The following is a 22,626-nucleotide window of genomic DNA, read 5'->3' as shown; positions in this document are numbered from 1 at the left end:
TATGGGAAAAATTTAAGGATAGTTTTGCTTATGAAATGTCCTCATCGTAGGATACCAATTAACATCGAAATGGAAGCCTTTTAAAATTGTTTGGTAGCATCAACAACAAGACTCGTTGGTTCTTTGATATTTTTATCAGGAGGAGCCCTATTGAATAAGTCTTAGTTGCTGAGGCAAACAGAGTACACAACCTCTAGCCCAACTCCAACACATTGTTTGAAAATAAATTATTCTCGTTATTAAGCAGGTTACATAAAGTGAGTTTGTATCAGTCATACAATGTCATATATAGTTCTAACCAAGATTTTAAATAAAGGTCCGTTACCGCGAAAAAGGTCGTAACAAAAAGAGATAAACACCTACTGTTACTGTTTTTCACCGTTTTTATATGGTGAAAAAAAATCACGCCGAAACGTTGATACGGCCGTGACGAAACACCGATACAGCCGCAATCAAACGCAATATGCGGCCGCGACAAAATGCTAATAGATAGAGGCTTCTATTTTTTCCAATAGAAATGAATAAAAATCACATTTTTAGTACAAATATGAACATAAATTATAAAGTGTTATATCTTTTTAACTCTTTCCTAGTTCAAAATTTTACATTTATCTCATAGTACAAATAGTTTTAATAAAATTTGTTCGATATTGTGATTAATTCACATCGCAACGACTGTATTTCGTAACGCAACAGCCGTAACAACCAAAATCACGAAATCCTTAACACGACCGCGACCATGACCGCTATTTAAAACCTTGCTTCTAACTCTATAATTCTAACTTCCAAAAAAAATTGATGAATTCTTCAACACATATATCCGGATGAATAGACTTTACTATTTAGAATACAATATAGTAGGCTCCACCTTTAGTTTTTCTACAAAAATTTGTATATTCACATTTTAAACAATGATGAATTTTAATTGGAAACTATAAGGGGACAAATGATGGTGGTGGTGGGCGTAAAACCGCCAGTTGTTAAGGTGGGGAAGAAGAAATTAAAGGACATATTGTTGTCAGCATATATGCAGATGGCTAAGGTGTGGGGGGCTCTATAGTCTTACTTTTCTTAGCCAAGTCCCCTCTACTTTCTTTGTTACTGTTATAGATGATGCTGCCCCACAGCCATGAAACATATATGTATGCATATATGATGATATGATGCTAATGGTAAGTATCATTTCCATGCAATGCATGGACAGTGACATGGAAGATAGGAGACATGCACTACACATCAAATCTTAATTTTAAGATTAGATTGAGACTCTAGATTGGACCTTACACTACTATTATTTTGATATTTATTTAGGGTAAAATTTATTAGGCTAAATCATAAATTTGCCATTTTAACTCTTTGATTTTTATAATAGTACTTTTGATCTTTTAATTTTCACAAATTTGTAATTTTGGCTATCATTATCAAGTTAACGCACATGTGGCATGTGAGTCACTTGTCAAATATGCATTGATTTTGTCAAAATCAGTGGAGGACCATCCTTTTAAATGCAGTTTTGCCCCCTATTTTGATTAAATCAGAATTTTACCCCTATTTTAAAACGCGGACTTTTACCCCCTGTTTTATAATTTTTTGGATTTTGCACCCCTAAAATTCTGATTTCGAGTCACAACTTCAAAGCTTCGCACACAACTCAATTTGGATCAATAATTCACCAAACGGATATCGAAATGAACGTAATCGAGTTATCTTTCCACATAATCAAACCCCACTAAATTTGGAGTTACAAAAAGAGAATAATTATCGTTTTAGTGAAGGTGTGTCCCCCAAAATTCTGCACAAAATCTGCTTTCGAGTCACAACTTCAAAACTTCGCACGCAACTCAATTTGGATCAATAATTAACCAAATGGATACCGAAATGACCATAATCGAGTTAGCTTTCCACAGAATCAAACCCCACTAAATTTGGAGTTACAAAGAGAGATTAATTACCAATTTAGTGAAGGTCTGTCCAATTACTAATTTTGTAGAAATCTACTTATGACCTTCAAATTCAACATCGTCTACCAAACACATTGTAACCCCAAATTTGACGAAATTTAAATGACAACAAGGGCAATTTCGTTAGCTTTCCGGACATGTAAATACTATTGAAAAATGAGCTACAGAGTGAGAGACATGACAAAAATACCAGTAGTAGTTCCATACAATAATTGATTTGGACATACCTTCACTAAAATGATAATTATTCTCTCTTTGTAACTCCAAATTTAGTGGAGTTTGATTCTGTGGAAAACTAACTCGATTGCGGTCATTTCAGTACCAGTTTGGTGAATTATGGATCCAAATGGAATTCTGTGCGAAGTTTTGAAGTTGTGACTCGAAATCAGATTTTGTGCAGAATTTTGGGGGCATACCTTCACTAAAACGGTTATTAATCTCTCTTTGTAACTCCAAATTTAGTGAGGTTTGATTCTGTGGAAAGATAACTCGATTACGGTCATTTAGGTATACGTTTGGTGAATTATTGATCCAAATTGAGTTGTGACTCGAAAGCAGAATTTTAGGGGGGGCAAAATCCAAAAAAATTATAAAACAAGAGGGGTAAAAGTTCGCGTTTTAAAACAAGGGAGAGATAAAATTCCGATTTAATCAAAACAAGGGGATAAAACTGCATTTAACCCAATATACAATTTAACCAACTCATTATCACTATTCTTTATCCTAATTAATGAAATAATTAATTAAGTTGGGTTAGTATTGTAATTACAAGATTCATAATTGTCTACCAATTATTTTATCGATTTTGATATTAACCTATTCTCTTAATTAGATTGGGAGAATGAACTACTATTATGAGCCTCTTTTTGTCCGGGAACAACAACCATTGGGGGACCAATTGTTGATATTTAAGTGTGAGTTGAGAGTCCCACGTTAGATAAAAGAGTAGATATGTTGTTATGAATATTATTAGTGGATGTTTATATAGGTCACTGACTCATGTAATTGCCTTATCATGTTTACCTATATATAGATCATATGTATCAATATAATGTAACTCTAATATCACAGACTATTCATTCTCTCTTCTCCCTCTTCTTTATCTCTATTATTGTTCTATTTAGACCAGTTTATAACAGATGTTAGTACTTTATAAGCTATCTATAAACTTAATGTTTTAAAGTTTTGAGTTAAGATGTGATGTCAAACTCACGTATGTACGTAGTTGTTCATCAAGGTTCTATGTGATGATCTTCGAACCCCCTCATGACACAAGCGTGGTATTAGAGCTAGGGACGAAGCTAGTAGGGGGACCAGCAGCGGCCACAATCCCCCCTAAATTTTCTTTAAAAAAATTATAATAGAATTTGTTATTATATTATATATGGAAAATCTAAACACAGTAGTTAAAACATACCAAATTACCAATATAGAAATGTTATCTTGGAATTTGTACATGCAACATATTAAAGATGTAAAAAGTCATCTTGCTAACATTAATTTTGTCTTTTTATTTTCTTTTTTGGCATGCTTAACTAGTGTCCCGAAGCACTGTTTAGCATGACCCTTATATTATTAGTTTAATTTCGTTTTTTATCCTCCTATTTCATTAAACTCGATCACGAAAATGGTTCTCCTTTTTAATTTAACTTTTTGGGTTCTGTTTTTATATTTATTGTAAATATGGTTCTGTTTTTATATTTATTGTAAATATGGTTCTAATGGATGTTTTCCCCTAAAATTAATGTTTTTTGGTACACAAAAGGTGATATATTACCCCAATATTGAATTCAATAACAAACTATGATCTCTTTTGATAATAGAATTCAATTTTTTGAAGCCAAGAGTTGCAATTTTTGTGGCAAAATGCATAGTTTGAGACTAAAATTACAAGTTTACAACAAATGTGAAACTAGAGGGGCCAAAAGGTCCGACTTAAAAATAGTGGTACGTAAATGTAGGCTCACAATATTAATTTTGGATTCATTTTATAATTTCATGTTTATGTTGTGCATTTCAAAATTTAGTTTTTTTCTTATGAAATTATACTTTTAAACTTGGTCCCCCCTACGTTTAATTCTTGTCTCCGTCCCTGATTAGAGCCGATGATTGAACTGACTCCTTGTGTCGAAAGTCTTTTTGATCAAGGTGTTCTGGTGACGTGTCATGTTGAGCCAAGGTCATCATTGTATGAGAAAGATATATATAGCGTCAAACACTAAGTCAAAACCATTATTGTGAGGCGGATCTCACAGTCTCGACATTGATAATTGTCAAAATATAACGGCTAAAAAGCCATATTTCACAGTAAATGACCATTACAAAATTGTCAACTTCTATATCCGTTGAGCTGAGCAGAGACGTGTGGCCTTAAACCAACATACTAGCTCGACGTTAAATTGAGCTTAAACCCAATCCAATACATACATTAAAATTCTAACTTTTTTTTTTCTTCTATTAACCACACTTAAGTTATAGCCTGTAGGATTCTTTCCAATAACCTATATTTGAAAAATAAAATATAAAATAGAGTTGTAACTTGAAATACAATCCAGCTTGATAATAAGAGAATATGATCCAAAAAGATATTTTATCAATTTAAAATTGAGTTGACAATTACTCTTCACGACAATTGTGCCGTTTCGGCTAGTTTTGATTACACATGGACAAGAAACTAACAGCTAGTTTCGGCTTTGAAGTTTGACAAAATATCCTCATTTTCTTGACCCACTTATAATCATTTGACTACACCGGCTTCGTTGTGAATTGTGTTATAAGTATTATCACAATTGGTTTTTTGAGCAATTTAAGGATGAGTTACATCCGGGAAAGTTCTTCAAAAGTGTGGGAAGTTTCGGCGGGAGACAAAATTATACGATAAAATTAGCAGTTTAACTATGTTATATGATATATATTAAATGAGACAAAATATATTTTTAATTTAGCTTAAATATTGCATCAATTAGGATTAGGATAACAGGGATATAAATGAGAGGAAAAAATAATACACTATCAACTCAAAGTAGCTTCTCAAAAAGTTTATATTAGTTCACGAAGAGAATGACAATTATCAAACAACCAGCTTATTTCGACTGCAAAGGTTTTTATTCCATATTATCAACAAAAAAAGATGAAGAGTTTTTGTATGCCATAAACTTGCATGTTGATCTTGTCAAACAAACTAAGGTTGAATAAAAATATATACTTCAAAAATATAGCTAATAAAAAAAATACGCGTCAATATATATATATATAGGGGTTTTCTAACTTAGACCCTAGTTAGGTCTAAGTTAGCAAGGTGCACCTTTTCAATTGGACCAAAATACCCATTCTTTTAATTTTTGAAAGAATAGAGCAACAGGGGCATTTCTGTAATTTTACATAAAAAAAAAAATACTGACACGCGCCCCCACCTTCTTAAAAATTAATAGACGTGGATCCAGTGTCGCGCGCGTACGGAAGGACCATGGTTACAGACCGTTGATTTCCATCAGACAGCCAAGATGTGATCTCATTAAGGCTGTCTGATTGATCAGACAGCCCAGATCATCCTACCATCTTGTCTGCGCCACACTAGATTATAAGCTGGAGAGAGAAAATTTTAGTTTTGAAAAAGGCAGCCACGTGTCAGCATATGAATGGGTCTGCGTGATTTTTTCCATTTTATGCTTTAAACTCGATTATTTCGTCGTAAATTAATTTTTTATTTTTTAATTTTTATACCAAAATTCATAATTTTTTTTTCTCTACAAATAGAGAGTTGGTTTGTTTGATTTGGACACCGAAAAAAAAACGCAATTTTTCACTACTTTAAACTCGATTATTTCGTCGTAAATTAATTTTTTATTTTTTAATTTTTATACCAAAATTCATAATTTTTTTTTCTCTACAAATAGAGACTTGGTTTGTTTGATTTGGACACCGAAAAAAAAACGCAATTTTTCACTACTTTAAACTCGATTATTTCGTCGTAAATTAATTTTTTATTTTTTATTTTTTATACCAAAATTCATAATTTTTTTTCCTACAAATAGAGATTTGGTTCGTTCGATTTGGACACCGAAAAAAAAAACGCAATTTTTCACTATCTTAAATGAGATAAAACGATAATTAAAAACTAATGTTTGCTTCTGAAACCATTTATCTGGTACAATGGTTTCAGAGAGTTGTAATCTGAAACCATTTTGCTGGTAGAATGGTTTCAGTAAGTTGATTATTAGTTATTTGCTTCTGAAACCATTTAGCTTGTAGAATGGTTGCACATAGTTGTATTCTGAAACCATTTTACTGGTAGAATGGTTTCAGTGAGTAATTTATTAATTGTGTTTGCTTCTGAAACCATTTATCTGGTACAATGGTTTCAGAGAGTTGTAATCTGAAACCATTTTGCTGGTAGAATGGTTTCAGTAAGTTGATTATTAGTTATTTGCTTCTGAAACCATTTAGCTTGTAGAATGGTTGCACATAGTTGTATTCTGAAACCATTTTACTGGTAGAATGGTTTCAGTGAGTAATTTATTAATTGTGTTTGCTTCTGAAACCATTTATCTGGTACAATGGTTTCAGAGAGTTGTAATCTGAAACCATTTTGCTGGTAGAATGGTTTCAGTAAGTAGATTATTAGTTATTTGCTTCTCAAACCATTTACCTTGTAGAATGGTTGCACATAGTTGTATTCTGAAACCATTTTACTGGTAGAATGGTTTCAGTGAGTAATTTATTAATTGTGTTTGCTTCTGAAACCATTTATCTGGTAGAATGGTTTCAGAGAGTTGTAAACTGAAACCATTTTGCTGGTAAAATGGTTTCAGTAAGTTGATTATTAGTTATTTGATGAGATTAAGGTAGTGAAAAATTGAGTTTTTTTTTCTGTGTCCAAATCAAACGAACCAAGTCTCTATTTGTAGAGAAAAAAAAATTATGAATTTTGGTATAAAAAATAAAAAATAAAAAATTAATTTACGACGAAATAATCGAGTTTAAAGTAGTGAAAAATTGCGTTTTTTTTTCGGTGTCCAAATCAAACAAACCAAGTCTCTATTTGTAGAGAAAAAAAAATTATGAATTTTGGTATAAAAATTAAAAAATAAAAAATTAATTTACGATGAAATAATCGAGTTTAAAGTATAAAATGAAAAAAAATTAACGCAGCCAATTAAAATGTGACACGTGGCCTTTCCTTTTTAAAAGCTTTCTCTCTCCGCGTGTGGCCTTCACCCACGCGCGCCTGTCGGCGCGTGTGATGCACGCGCTTGGCTTTTGTCAAATAACGCGCTGCCACGTGTCATGGGGGGGAAAAAAGAAGTGGGGGGTGCGTGTACTGTTGCGTAAAATTACAGAAATGCCCCTGTTGCTCTATTCTTCCAAAAAAATAAAAAATGGGTATTTTTGTCCAACTCAAAAGGTGCACCTTGCTAATTTAGACCCAACTGGGTCTAAATTAGCAGCCCCCATATATATATATATATATATATATATATATATATTTCAAATTTTTGTCCAAGATTGTGTGTAACTGTGTATTGATGAGACAAAATAAACTCATTTAAAAGGACAAAATAAACTCTCACCAACGAAGACCAAGTCAAACAAAACAATGAGTTAGAGTACATGACATGATAAATCAATGTTCATTTTTTTTCTCTCATAAAAAACTCCTTAAAATAATGTTAGATATTTAAAAAACATATTTTAAGATTGTCGATTTTTTTTGAATGGCAAATATATATAATATATTAGTAATATATAAAACGAAAATAGTACAAGAGAAGATTCTGAAAACAACAAAGAGATACCAAAAGTACAATCCACCAAAATCCGACAATACTACGGTAAGACAGAAACTAAGATTCTCGAATCTGCATATGACAATCTATAAAAAAATGTGATATAAAATTGAAGTTGTGTAGTAACTATAATCCGAGGACACAAATGCTAGTGTTAGAGTAATGGTCAACCAATGTAAAGTCAATGTATCAAAATATGAGCATTCATATTAGAAATTACTAAGCAACCACAAATTCTAGTCAATATTATGGCAACGTTGTGATGGCACTATTTCAAAGTCACCCATTTTTATTTTATTAGGCAAATCATTCTATGTATTACTTGGCTAGTTGACATTGTACTTATCTTGATTAATTAAATTTATCAATCTCATGCTATAAAAGGCCACAAACTACATCACATTTGTACAAAGAAAAAGTTTTAATTTATTTTAGAACTATTGTGAAATAAAAAAAATTATTTTAGAACTTAAAATTTGAAGGTTTTGAGATGGAGAATAACACAAATACTCCTCCTCCTACTACTACTACTAGCACCCCCTCAAGCTCAACAGTTTCAAGAACTGTTCTTTTAATTTTGAGGGTGTTAACTTTTGCTTTTCTTCTCATTGCTTTCATAATCCTTGTCTTAACAAAGGATGATGATGCTGATATCAAGTTCAAAGATATCCATGCTTATCGGTGAGCATAATTGTAGTTTGTAGTTCTCTAATTAATTATCCAATATTATCAAGTTCAGAGGTTTTTTTTTTTTTTTTTTTTATATTAACTCTCTGGTTTTCGGGGAAGGAGTCCGGTAATCCAGAATTCAGTCACAAGTTAATTTATTTTATTTTTTAAATTTTTACCATCAGTATCCGACCTACTAAACCGTCTAATTTAGTTTGAGGGCTAAAAGTTAATATTGTTTACATATAGCTAGCTAACTATTAATCATTTTCTTTCCTTTTATATTAACAAGCTACAATTTTGTTAATGTAGATACATGATCTCGACAATAGTAATTGGGTTTGCATACAATTCTCTGCAAATAGCACTTTCAATTTTCAGTGTGGTATCAGGAAATCGTATATTAAATGGTGATGGAGGATACAAGTTTGATTTTTATGGCGATAAGGTACATCTCATAACAAAACTTCAATTATATGAAATACTAATATTTTCTACAATATATATGTCTGAGTTTAATTTTTATACATCATTGGTGTAATCGACAAATCACAATAATTCATATACATGACTTTAAAATTATTTATGATTACAGATAATTTTTATTTTTTTTGTCAACTAGTATAGTGACTAAAAAATTTCACTCTTAAGTGGATAAGTGGAATGACATCCGTTTATCTCAATATATTGTCATCTTAAACTACGGTTTATTTTTTCTTGGACAGATTATATCGTACTTTTTACTCTCCGGTTCGGCTGCTGGATTTGGTGCCACAGAAGATCTTCATAGAATCTTCAAAGCAGCAGAAGAACCCTTAAACTCATTCTTTGGAAAGGCTAATGCCTCAGCTAGTCTTCTTCTATTTGGGTTCATAGCCACAGCCATAGCATCAATTTTCACCTCCTTTGCTTTACCAAAGAAAGCTAATTAAATAGCATCAATTTCACTTCATTTGCTTTCCCAAAGAAAGCTTAGTTTGATGCACAAAATGATCTATGTTCCTAGATTCACATTTTCTTTTCTGCTTGGTTTTAATTCATTAGGTTTCTTTGTTAGTCAATCAATTATATATATTTTTTGTAATGAATTTGTATAATCGTTCCATATTTTCTTAAAATTTTATTTCCCATAAATTGTATTTGTTTTGATATTTTAATAAAATGAATGAATTCCTCTTTTATTTTTACTTCAATAGTCATTTCCGAGCACGATATGAAAGTGATGGAATAATTTTGAATTTCGTAGCTTATGTAACTCTTCTATAGGAAAATTCGTCCCCTACCTGAAAGTGATGGAATAATCGACTGCAGTACAGTCACATTTCTTCAATTGTGTTAGATAATAATTATATTATTATTATAAGGGTAGTTTAGTCTTTCATAATTACTAGTTTATATACTCTATTGTATCTATTGTTCTACATGACTTTTTGGATTATTATAATGGAAAACCCTAGCCTCCTTTTTTCTCTTTGAATAGTTTAACAAATTGAACAACATTCAGATCCTCCCCCAAGCCACTCTTCTCCATTTGATGCAAAATTTCATTAATATGTTTTGGTGGACTAAAGTTTCAATCGACCAAACAAGATATTACTCGTTCCTTGGCAGTTCCAACTGATAATGCTCTTTTTTTTTTCACGACAATCTTGGCTGCCAGGGCTTGTCGTCAAAAAATAAATGCCTCTATTTTCAGTATGGTTGCACCAATTGAATTAACGATTTTAATAAATAAAGATGATGATTTAAATATTTCGTAGTCTCACACAATGTGATAAAAACAAAATAGAGCTCCTTGAATATTGTTCTATTTTATTTTCTCATATGTAAAATTCTTTTCTTTTATAAGCAAAGAATTTATTAATAAAGGGAACTACAAGTGATACACCCGGACTATACCTAATTTTAATGAAGTGTTGCAAAGCTCTCACCGAATCATATGTTCAAAAATCGGACACTAAATAGTCATATGTTCTTACGAAAAATCCTTAAATATGTTAGATAATAATATTATTAGGGCTTTAAGTATTGGGCTTTATATGTTAGTAGTCTAGTAGTCCATTAGGAATTATTATAAATTGTCTTGTAATCCTTATTTTGTTAAGTAATGCTATTATAATATTATTGAAACCCTAGCCGTCACTTTGTGTTTCTCTCTGAACTTTAACATGGTATCTAGAGCAAGGTTCGATCCGCCTTGAACTATTTGTTGCTTCCGCTTTCGAATTCCCAAAAGATTGGGAATATATTTGTTGTCGAAAATCTGATGAGAATGAATATATTTGTTCTGTTGAATTTGTGCTGCTGCGTTTTTGGGTCTTTCTTGATGTGATTTTCCGTTGCGGTTGATTTTAGCGTGTGTTCTGCAAACAAATGTGAGTGTGTCGATATTGTTCTTTTTGGTGGCCACAAAGTGCTTATGTCTCATAGTTTCGTTGCTTTTTGATTTAGTTGGTGTAGTAGATTTATTGCTTTGATTGTGTTTTTTTGTTGTTGGACTTGCAACTTTTGTTTTTTGCAAGTTACATGATAGTAGAAACAAGGGTGATACTGGTATAATACTGTGTGGTGGTTGAGTTGATTTTATTTTGGTCTTTTGTCCATGTCTTGGTTCTGTTTTTCTGGACTGATTTTGGATCTTTTGTTTTTGTGGTTCAGTTCCGTTTGATTTGATTTGGTTCTGACCGAATTGGTTTTGTTTTGTTATGGTTGGTTTTGTTTGGTTCTGTCTGGTGAGTTAATATAGTACTCACAATCTGTCTGTCTGGTGAGCGAAAGCTCGCAATTTGAAATTTGAATCCGGTGAGGGAATACTCACATTGAATCCGGTGAGGGAATACTCACATTGAATCCGGTGAGGGAATACTCACATTGAATCCGGTGAGGGAATACTCACATTGAATCTGGTGAGGGAATACTCACAATATGTCTGGTGAGCGAAAGCTCGCAATCTGTCTGGTGAGCGAATACTCACAATCTGAAATTTGAATCCGGTGAGGGAATACTCACAATTCGAAGTCTGAAATCTGAAGAAGTTGAATTTGAAGCTATTAGTTAATTTAGTTTATTTTCGGGTTGATTTGTAACAAGCTCAAAGCTTAGTACGCTTTAGCTTGAGGGGTAGTATTAGAAATAAAATATTTAGTTAGAGTAGTTTGATTTTCGTTTTTTTGTTTGACAAACTCTCGATGATTATCTGATAATGCATCGTGAGTTTGAGGGGAAGTGTTAGATAATAATATTATTAGGGCTTTAAGTATTGGGCTTTATATGTTAGTAGTCTAGTAGTCCATTAGGAATTATTATAAATTGTCTTGTAATCCTTATTTTGTTAAGTAATGCTATTATAATATTATTGAAATCCTAGCCGTCACTTTGTGTTTCTCTCTGAACTTTAACAAAATAGAATATTAAATCCATAAAAAAAATATTCACCGATTCTTGAAACTGCAGGCCAACCTATATAAAAGTTAAAAAAAAAAAAAAATGACTATATAGAAATTTAAAAAGCCAAATGATATCAAATGGAAGAGGACACAAGTGCTACAGCTATAGTAATAGTCAACCAAATGTGAAGTCAATGTATCAAAATACTAAGCATGAGCTTTCATAGAAATTATTAACCAACTACAATTTCTAGTCAATATGATGGCCACGTTGTGATGGAACTATTCCAAAGTCACCCATTTTATTTTATTAGGCAAATCATTCTATGTGTATCTACATTGCAAGTTGACATTAATTGTACATATATAATTATATAATTGGTTAATTAAATTTATCAAATAATTCATGCTATAAAAAGCTACAAACTAAATCACTTTTGTACAAAGAAACCAAGATTTTTATTTTAGGACTAAAAATTTAGAAGGTTTTGAGATGGAGAATAACACAAAAAATACTACTCCAACTTCAACTTCAACTAGCAAACCCTCAAACTCAACAGTTTCAAGAACTATCCTTTTACTTCTTAGGGTGTTGACTTTTGTATTTCTTCTCATTGCTCTCATACTCATTGTCTTAACTAAGGATGATGATGCTGAAATCAAGTTCAAAGATATCCATGCTTACCGGTGAGCATTATTGTAGTTTGAAGCATGTCCAATTAATTATCCAATATATAATGTTTACACGTACGTAGTTTTTTTTTTTTTTTTTAATATAAATATCATTCACGCGTAATTGTAGAGATTAATGCCTCAAGTCTTGTAGGACCGAAATTGATGACAAACTCTCCCTAATTAAGAGTGGGAACATGTAGCTAGTTATTGTTATTAACAAATTATTAATAAAACCAAAGTGTTTCCTCAAACTAATTAAATTTATGTATATAGTTTTGTTCTTTTCTTAACTAGCTACAATTTTGTAAATGTAGATACATGATCTCCACAATAGTAATTGGATTTGCATACAATCTCCTACAAATGGCACTTTCAATTTTCAGTGTGGTATCAGGAAATCGTATATTAAATGGTGACGGGGGCTATAAGTTTGATTTTTATGGTGATAAGGTACACCTACAAGTATATGGAGTAATATTTCTATAACATTTTTTTTGTTAAATTATATTTTAGGTTTTAAGTTATTTTATGGTCCCTTAAAATTTTTTTTGTTCTATTTTGTTCCTTTTCTTAAACAGATAATATCATACTTTCTACTTTCCGGTTCAGCCGCTGGATTTGGTGCCTCAGAAGATCTTCATAGAGTCTTCAAAGCAGCAGAACTTCCCTTAAACTCATTCTTTGGAAAGGCTAATGCCTCATCTAGTCTTCTTCTATTTGGATTCATAGCCACAGCCATAGCATCAATTTTCACCTCATTTGCTTTGCCAAAAAGAGCTTAGTTTGATGAGCAGAATGGTCTATGATTTAAGATAATTACTATATTCTCTTTTCAATTTTTTAGTTTGATTTAGTTCATTAAGTTTCTTTGTTTGTCAATCAATTATAAATATTTTTATAATGGATTTGCATATTCCTTATTTTCTTTAAAATTTTGTTTCCCAAAAATTGTACTTGTTTTCATATATTTAATAGAATGGATGAATTATTATCGATAATGAATTGATCCAAATGATAAGTGTTTTGGTCTTCTTAAATATGAGATTTGAGGTTCATTTCTGACTCATGCGTATGGAAAATTGGTTGAGAGAGAGGACAAAAAAAAGCTCTCTTAAATTTTTTTTGATAATAAAAAAAAAATTAACAATTATATCTCATGGGAGAAATTGTCCATGCATAAGAATGACGGAGGCATTGGATTTAAAAATCTTACAGCATTTAATTTAGCTGGTTTGATTTTCAGTTGTTGCATTAGTTTTTCAAAGAAGGAGTCATCATATTTTCCTACTATCATGTAGGAAGCAACAAAATAACACATGTACAAGATTTGGAACCGTTATGAGTGTCAAACTAAGTGAAAAATAGAATTTTTTCCGACACCGATATGAGCTATCCGACACGTGTCGGACGAGTGTCATACGAGTGTCGGACACCGACACGTGTCGAACACCGCGATACGCCTAATCATAAAGGTGTCGATGCTTTCTAGGTGTTGAGATGTTCGCTAACCTACAACTGTGTTTCGGAGAGGATTGTAACGATTTGATGTCAGAACTGACCTCCGAACTAAATTAGTACTGCCAGTTCCCCATATACTGTGGTGAAAACAAAACAAAAAAGTGTTGAGATGTTAATTGATAAATTAAATGGACTACGCTGAAGTGAAGCATTTTTAATCATCAGAGTTATGAATCGTGATCTATTGAGATTGAAAAAAATATTTACACTATTGATATATTAATTAAATACTATGTGACTTTATTATCTCAATATATTGTCATTTTTAGCTACATTTAAATTTTTTTTTTGGACAGATGATATCATATCTTTTACTTTCTGGTTCAGCTGCTGGATTTGGTGCCTCAAAAGATCTTAATAGAGTCTACAAAGAAGAACTAGAACATCCCTTAAATTCATTTTTTGAAAAGGCTAATGCCTCAGCTGGTCTTCTTCTATTTGGATTCATAGCCACAGCCATAGCATCGATCTTAACCTCATTTGCTTTGCCAAAGAGAGCTAAATAACATCAATTTGACTTCATTTGCTTTGCAAAAAGAAAGCTTAGTTTGATGCACAAAATGGTCTAAGTTCATCTATAATTACTATTCTCTTTTCACTTATATATATATATATATATATATATATATATATATATATATATATATATATATATATATATATATATATGGGGTTTTCTAACTTAGACCCTAGTTAGGTCTAAGTTAGCAAAGTGCACCTTTTCAATTGGACCAAAATACCCATTCTTTTTAATTAATTAACCAAAATACCCATGAATAGACGCGGATCCAGTGTCGCGCGCGTACTGAAGGACCATGGTTACAGACCGTTGATTTCCATCAGACAGCCAAGATCTGATCTCATCAAGACTGTCTGATCAATCCGACAGCCCAGATCATCCTGATCCATCAGATTCCAGCGCGTGCGCCTCACTGGATTACACCCTGGAGAGAGAAAAATTTGCTTTTTAAAAGTAGGACACGTGTCACACAATGGTTGGCTGGACGTGATTTTTGTTCATTTAATACTTTGAACTCAATTATTTCGTTGTAAATTAATTTTTTATTTTTTTATTTTTATACCAAAATTCATAATATTTTTTTTTTCTACAAATAGAGACTTGGTTCGTTTGATTTGGACACCGAAAAAAAAATGCAATTTTTCACTACCTTAATCTCATTTTTTGTCTACTAAATACGTTACTTGTGTGTTGTAATTTAACACGCACCACTCAACCAACTCACTGAAACCATTATACCAGGAAAATAGTAGATAATATTCTTGAACTTTTGGTATATTTTATGAAATTTTTGGAGACCTGAAACTATTTTTAGTTAATTAAATGAGATAAAACGGTAATTAAAAACTAATGTTTGCTTCTGAAACCATTTTACTGGTAGAATGGTTGCACATAGTTGTATTCTGAAACCATTTTACTGGTAGAATGGTTTCAATGAGTAATTTATTAATTGTGTTTGCTTCTAAAACCATTTATCTAGTACAATGGTTTCAGAGAGTTGTAATCTGAAACCATTTTGCTGGTAGAATGGTTTCAGTAAGTTGATTATTAGTTATTTGCTTCTGAAACCATTTAGCTTGTAGAATGGTTGCACATAGTTGTACTCTGAAACTATTTTACTGGTAGAATGGTTTCAGTGAGTAATTTATTAATTGTGTTTGCTTCTGAAACCATTTTGCTGGTAGAATGGTTTCAGTAAGTTGATTCTTAGTTATTTGCTTCTGAAACCATTTAGCTGGTAGAATGGTTTCAGAGATTTGTACTCTGAAACCATTTTCCTGGTAGAATGGTTTCAGTGAGTTGATGTAAGGTAGTGAAAAATGAGATTAAGGTAGTGAAAAATTGGGTTTTTTTTTCTGTGTCCAAATCAAACGAACCAAGTCTCTATTTGTAGAGAAAAAAAATTATGAATTTTGGTATAAAAATAAAAAATAAAAAATTAATTTACAACGAAATAATTGAGTTCAAAGTATTAAATGGAAAAAAATCACGCCCAGCCAATCAGACAGCGACACGTGTCCTGCTTTTAAAAAGTAGATTCTTCTCTCTCCAGGGTGTAATCCAGTGTGTTGCATGCGCTGGAATCTGATGGATTCGGATGATCTGGGCTGTCTGATTGATCAGACAGTCTTGATGAGATCAGAGCTTGGCTGTCTGATGGAAATCAACGGCCTGTAACCATGGTCCTGCGGTACGCGCGCGACACTGGATCCGCGTCCATTGATGGTAATTTGGTTAATTAATTAAAAAGAATGGGTATTTTGGTCCAACTGAAAAGGTGCACCTTGCTAACTTAGACCCAACTGGGTCTAAGTTAGCAGCCCCCTATATATATATATATATATATATATATATATATATATCTTGATTTAGCTATTCACTAATTATTTGATCAAATTTAATGGCTGAGATTTATCTACATCTGGTAAAAATAAAGTGACATGTCTGTTAGAATCAAAGATACAAAGCAGAGAAGACAAAAGTGGCTACTAGAGTTTCATAATATTACAATGAGATTGCTTAATTGCATAGTCTTACAATAAGAATATAAACTAGGAAAATAGGTAAATTGAAAAGTCTAAATTACCCTTACTACTAACTAATAATAACTACTCTATACTATCTAACATCTCCCCGCAAACTCACAATGTCTTTACACGACATAAAGCATTGAGAGTTTGTCATACAAAATTAAAACCCAAAATAGAAGAAATAAAACCAAAACAACTAAAATTGTAATCAGCAGAAAGCAGCAACTAGCAACCAAAAGCGAGAACCATCCGAGAGAGAAGTAGCAGCCAAAGAGAGAAACCATCATCCAAACAGAAGGAGAAATCATCATAGATAAGCATCCAAATATAAGAGAAGTCAATAGAGAGAAGCATCCAAAATGAGTAACCATTGTAGAGAAGCATCAGCCAAACCGAAGAAGAGAACCATCAAAAGGAAGAACTAATTCAAACCAAATGTATCCAAATCCAAACTAAACCAAATCAAATTGTACCAATCCAATCAAACAAAAACAACATAAAGAAGAACCAAACCAAACAGAAAGATCATCCAATAGAGAGAGAATCAACCAAATAGAAGAACAAACAGAGAGGAGCAATCCAACAAAAGAGAAATCATCAGAGAGAAGCAATCAAACAGGGAGAAGCAATCAGACAGAAGAATTGACAGAGAGAAGTGCAATGCAATCAATTAGCAGAAACAATAGAGGGAGAAATGCAATCAATCAGAAGAATCAATATAGAGAGACAATCAAAGATAAGAACCAAATAGAGAGAACCAAATAAACAGAAGAAGCCAATGAGGGAGAATACCAATCAAACAAAGAAGAATAAAAAAAAAAGGGGAGAAGCAATCAATCATCAAAGAGACCAATAGAAAGACAATCAATCAAAAGAAATCAAACTGTGAGTACATTGACTCACCAAACAACCAAATTGTGAGTACTTGGTTCACCAAATGTGAGCACTCACACCAAACAATCAAATTGTGAGTAATAACTCACCAAACAAACCAATCCAATATTCCAAACAAAACTCAAATGGAACCAAACCAAACCAAATAAAATCAAATTGAACCGAACAAAATCAAGCCAAACCACTATAAAGCGGAACCAAACCAAATCAACAAAGGCAAATGAAACTAAACCAAACAAAACCATACTAACGAGACATATGAACAAAACAACCGTGTTTCAATCAGAATTTCCGATCATATAAATTGCCAAATAAATGAAAGGAAGGAACGAACCAATGAGGCAACAAAAGCAAATCAAAAGATTATCATACCAATTGCAATATTGAAATCGGATAAATAAGTGAGGCCCCGTTCCAAACAAAATTTTCCCAAATTGAAAATAGTGCTCCAAACTTGCAAAATCAGAGGACCACGTAGCTCCCAAAATCAAATCAAAGCATGTTACCTTCTTCATGGTTCAATTGCAAAGCTAGATCCCACCAATATATACAAAATCCAAATCGTACCTTACACCGCCAATTCCAAATTTGATATCAGTGACGATGCTCCTAAATCTCCAATAAGCCATAAAAAGTTGATTCCTTGCAAACGAAAAATTATCTCCACTACGCCGAACCAAATTCATTTGATTCACTTAAATCCCTCCACCAAAGAAGCATCGAAAATCGAACCAGAAGCAAGTCACCGAAGAACCAAAAGAAACAACAATATTTCCTCCCCAGCAAAAACAAAAGCAACGTGTTGCACTCATAAATTCAATAGAAACCAATTTTGACCAACCTAGAAATTAACCAAAAAATCAATCACACCAAGAAAACTCAAAACGCAGCAACACAACTCAATAGAACAAACACATTCCCAAACTATTGGGAACTCGGCAGCGGATAACAATACACAATCTAAGGAGGATCGAAACAAGCTCTCGATACCATGTTAGAATCAAAGATACAAAGCAGAGAAGACAAAAGTGGCTACTAGGGTTTCATAATATTACAATGAGATTGATTAATTGCATAATCTTACAATAAGAATATAAACTAGGAAAATAAGTAAATTGAAAAGTCTAAATTACCCTTACTACTAACTAATAATAACTACTCTATATTATCTAACAATGTCAACCACTCACTTTGTTATATCTTAGCCAATAGCCATATCAATCTTCTCTAAGTTTCCTGTATCATCAAGTTGCTAACCATTCTAATACATAGATACATTAAAGTATACTAGTATAAAGTTATAAACTATATCCACAATGCAAAATAAGGTGGTTAATATGGCAATGAGTGCTCTCTTGAATTTTATTTTTTTATTGTTTTATAGTAAAAAATTATATTAATATTAATAAAAGCATATGGGATGCTCCAATTCAGATAGAAATCAATACAACAAGCCCCAACATTGGTTTTAGTCAAAAAATAAAAAAAAGACAAGCCCCTACATTGGTGTTAATGAACAACGTGACAGCTCCCATGAATATTGTTCTATTTTTTCTTATAGTGAATGTTAAATCCGTCAATGACAATAATATCTCCAAAATTCTTGAAACTGCAGGCCAATCTAGATAAAAGTTATAAAAAAAAAAATCAAATGGAAGTTCTTGTAATCCGTCAACAACAATATTAATTACAAGTGTCTCGAATCTGCAGGCCAATCTATATAAAAGTTTTTTTTAAAAATGATATCAAATGAAAGTTGTGTAGTACTCTCTCGTCGTCGCATAATGAGTAAGTCAATCAACTGTTTCACATATGTAATGTATAACTTTGACGATTAATATTTTTATTGTATAATAAAAAATTATTAAAAGTTGATATTTTAAAAATACTCATTGGGACGAATGGAAGAACAACATTTTTATTTTGACACGGAATAGAACAACATCTTATATGCTAATATTTTTTTTATTTATTAGTAAAAAATATGATCAAAACAATACGTGTGAATAATGCATAACAGTCAACTGACTCACTCGTTCTTAAACGGAGGAGTATGTGTACTCAAAGAAAATGCTAAAGCTAGTCACCTACCAATGTGAAGTTAATGTATCAAACATTTGCATATGAAAAATGCTAACTAGAATCTGCAGAAGACTAGTTAAGGAAATTCCATATCGTAAAATTATATTAAAATTTGTTTAATATTTATAAAATATAAAAATAAAAAAAATCATTTTCAATGTAAAGTTTACCTTTTTCTATCTTTAACTAATTAATACTCTGGATTACTAATGTTTCCGGTCACTAATTAGCATGAGTCATATATGATATTAAATTTGTTGACGATTGAAATTGTTTTTATAGCGACAATGTACTTAATTTTTGTTAATAAATATTTTACTACTTTCAATATTAAAAAAAAATTCTTATATTAAAGATTGGAGAGTATTAGCCAAATCCTTCTATGTATCAACCTGGCCATTGATCAGTGTGCGTAAGCTTAGTTCAGTTGGTAGCGATATTGATAATTAACTAGATATAATTTTCTATCAGATATCACATTATATGTGCAAGAGCCGAAGTTCGAACGAACCTCGGACATTCCACTTATTCATCTTTAAGGTGAAATTTTTAGTCACTAGACTACTTGACAATTTTTTATTTTTTTTATCAATTTCATGCTATAAAAGGCCACAAACGATACATCACATTTGTAAAAATTAAGAAACGAAGTTTTTGATTTTAGATTATTTAAGAATTAGAAGGTTTTGAGATGGAGAATAACACAAATACTACTCCAACTAAAACTACAACTACAGCTACAACTAGCAAACCATCAAACTCAACGGTTTCAAGAACTGTCCTTTTACTTATGAGGGTGTTAACTTTTGTGTTCCTTCTCGTTGCTCTCATACTCATTGTCTTAACAAAGGAAACTCTAGATGATGATGATGATGTTTACGACAACGACAAACCTGAAATTAAGTTCCAAGATATCCATGCTTATCGGTGAGCGTTAGATGTAGCTAGTTATGATTTAATTTTTATTTTCGGATAATTTATAAAGGTTAAAGATGTTCTATAAATTCTAATTTAACCGACAATGTAGATATTACTAGATTTACACCTTTTTTTCAGGTAAAAAAAATTGGTATGTGTTAATTTGAGTAATGTTAACAGTGCACTGGCTGCACAATGCACTTGTTAAACATATTAAAAATAGAAATAAAACATAAAGTTATTTTTTTGGTTTATAATGAGCTGGGGATCGAACTCAGGACCTATAACGTACTACCCGAACCCCTCACCACTAGACCAAACCTAGTGGCTTAAATAAAACATAAAGTTAATGTTGATAAAAATAACTTTTTACACTTCTAATACATTGAATGCACAAATTTTAAGACAAAATTTCCTTTTTTGTATGCTTAATTAGTGCACCAGGTACACTATTTAACATTTTTCATACTTTTATATCCAATCATTTCTTGAAAACTATGCCCTTCTTGACTTAGGAACATTCTAAATGAAAAGTATAATTACTATTTTTATCGCATTCGGATGAATAAATCGATACAGACAGTGTCTATTCCTCATTTTGATGCATAAATTCGAACGGCCGGGGTAGTTGGTTTTTAAAAATATCGGTGGCAATAACAAATTTTTATTTTTTGGTATTAATTCTCCGATTGTTAGAGGAGATAGTTCTAGTATACGAAGTTCTATTGCGCCCGAATTCTCTCAAACTTTTCATGTGCAGGAGAGGATAGAAGTTTCTTTTGGAAGCAGATATTGATCCTATTATATATTATGCAAATAGAATATGGGGCAATTATTTGATAGAAAAAATAAAGAATATGGGGTTATATTTTATTTTATCCAAGATTAAAACAAAAATGTGCCAAAATTCAAAACCACAAAAATGCATGCTCTTATTAACAAGCTAACTACTAATTAACAAACTATAACTGACTTCTAACTGCTAATTAACTATATGTTAACAAACTATATTAATTCTAATAGTTCTTTCGTTCTATATATTAAGAGTCTACAATTTCGAAAATGCAGATACATGATCTCCACAATAGTAATTGGGTTTGTATACAATCTCCTGCAAATGGCACTTTCAATTTTTACCGTGGCAACAGGAAATCGTGTATTAAATGGTGATGGAGGCTATAAGTTTGATTTTTATGGTGATAAGGTACATTTACATCCTATAACTAGTCTTCAAGTATGTAAGTGTACGTACTCATTCTGTCTTAAAATATAAGAAAAATAAGTCGGTAAAAATTAAAATATTTGGTCTAAATATTTTTACACTAAATATATCAATTTTTATTGACTATTTTGGTTTATATTATATATACCGTATAATATTTTCTACAATATATATTTGAGTTTAATTTCTATACTTTTTCGGTGTAAAATAGTTAAAAATATCATTAAATAACAATTATTCATATGTGTGATTTTAAAAGTAATTAGATGCTTGCTTACCCGGGCATTTGCACTATTGTTTTTATTTTTTTATTTTTCTTTATTTTCATTTGAGTAATATTTCTTTTCCTCTTGATTTGTGTAATTTTCAAAATTCTTATATGGTAGAGCAGTTTTTAATATTGACTTTTGGTTGCCATATAATCTGTTTTAATAAGTTAAATAGACTACGATTGAAGTCAAATCTATTTTCTTTGGTTTACAATGAGCTGAGGATCGAACCCATGACCTATTACATACTACCCAAGCCCCTCACTACTAGACCAAACCTAGTGGCTTAAGTCAAATCTTTTTAAAGATCAGAAAGTTATGATTGATTGAGATTGACAAAAACAAAAAAAGTTTACAATGTAGATGGATACTAATTGAATACTATGTGTTTTTATTTCAATAAATTGTCATTTTTAACTACATTTTGTTTTATTTTTTATTTTTTATTTTGGACAGATAATATCATACTTTTTAATTTCCGGTTCAGCTGCTGGATTTGGTGCCTCAGAAGATCTTCAAAGACTCTCCGATGAATTATTTGAACTTCCCTTAATCTCATTTTTTGGAAATGCTAATGCCTCAGCTAGTCTTCTTCTATTAGGGTTCATAGCCACAGCCATAGCATCAGTTTTCACCTCATTTACTTTGTCAAAGAAAGCTAATTAATAGAATCAATTTCACTTCATTTGCTTTGCC

General features: G+C 31.5%; 3 protein-coding genes across 3 annotated transcripts; all 3 read left to right on the top strand.

The window, feature by feature from the left end:
* The first annotated feature begins 8,146 nt into the window (after nucleotides 1–8,146).
* Nucleotides 8,147–9,602, top strand: LOC123891493 (CASP-like protein 4D1). Its single transcript, XM_045941366.1, has 3 exons — nucleotides 8,147–8,428; nucleotides 8,729–8,864; nucleotides 9,142–9,602. The coding sequence occupies exons 1-3, from the start codon at nucleotides 8,238–8,240 to the stop codon at nucleotides 9,346–9,348; spliced, it is 534 nt and encodes a 177-aa protein (XP_045797322.1). The 5' UTR covers nucleotides 8,147–8,237; the 3' UTR covers nucleotides 9,349–9,602.
* A 2,650-nt stretch (nucleotides 9,603–12,252) lies between these two features.
* LOC123891491 (CASP-like protein 4D1) lies at nucleotides 12,253–13,409 on the top strand. The gene is made up of 3 exons (XM_045941365.1): nucleotides 12,253–12,489; nucleotides 12,792–12,927; nucleotides 13,056–13,409. Exons 1-3 carry the CDS (start codon nucleotides 12,296–12,298, stop codon nucleotides 13,257–13,259), a joined length of 534 nt encoding a protein of 177 aa, XP_045797321.1. The 5' UTR covers nucleotides 12,253–12,295; the 3' UTR covers nucleotides 13,260–13,409.
* A 6,803-nt stretch (nucleotides 13,410–20,212) lies between these two features.
* Nucleotides 20,213–22,596, top strand: LOC123891490 (CASP-like protein 4D1). The gene is made up of 3 exons (XM_045941364.1): nucleotides 20,213–20,448; nucleotides 21,508–21,643; nucleotides 22,387–22,596. Exons 1-3 carry the CDS (start codon nucleotides 20,213–20,215, stop codon nucleotides 22,594–22,596), a joined length of 582 nt encoding a protein of 193 aa, XP_045797320.1.
* Nucleotides 22,597–22,626: the final 30 nt, after the last annotated feature.

The sequence above is a fragment of the Trifolium pratense genome, linkage group LG6, assembly GCF_020283565.1.
Source record: "Trifolium pratense cultivar HEN17-A07 linkage group LG6, ARS_RC_1.1, whole genome shotgun sequence".
Classification (NCBI taxonomy): Eukaryota; Viridiplantae; Streptophyta; class Magnoliopsida; order Fabales; family Fabaceae; genus Trifolium; species Trifolium pratense.
Note: the sequence above shows the minus strand (reverse complement) of the source record. Positions and strands in the feature narration are given on the sequence as shown.

Coding starts and splice junctions, on each gene's coding strand:
- LOC123891493 (XM_045941366.1), top strand. CDS start 8,238: ATGGAGAATAACACAAATACTCCTCCTCCTACTACTACTACTAGCACC. Junction 8,429..8,728: donor AAAGATATCCATGCTTATCG/GTGAGCATAATT, acceptor TTGTTAATGTAG/ATACATGATCTCGACAATAG. Junction 8,865..9,141: donor TTGATTTTTATGGCGATAAG/GTACATCTCATA, acceptor TTTCTTGGACAG/ATTATATCGTACTTTTTACT.
- LOC123891491 (XM_045941365.1), top strand. CDS start 12,296: ATGGAGAATAACACAAAAAATACTACTCCAACTTCAACTTCAACTAGC. Junction 12,490..12,791: donor AAAGATATCCATGCTTACCG/GTGAGCATTATT, acceptor TTGTAAATGTAG/ATACATGATCTCCACAATAG. Junction 12,928..13,055: donor TTGATTTTTATGGTGATAAG/GTACACCTACAA, acceptor TTTCTTAAACAG/ATAATATCATACTTTCTACT.
- LOC123891490 (XM_045941364.1), top strand. CDS start 20,213: ATGGAGAATAACACAAATACTACTCCAACTAAAACTACAACTACAGCT. Junction 20,449..21,507: donor CAAGATATCCATGCTTATCG/GTGAGCGTTAGA, acceptor TCGAAAATGCAG/ATACATGATCTCCACAATAG. Junction 21,644..22,386: donor TTGATTTTTATGGTGATAAG/GTACATTTACAT, acceptor TATTTTGGACAG/ATAATATCATACTTTTTAAT.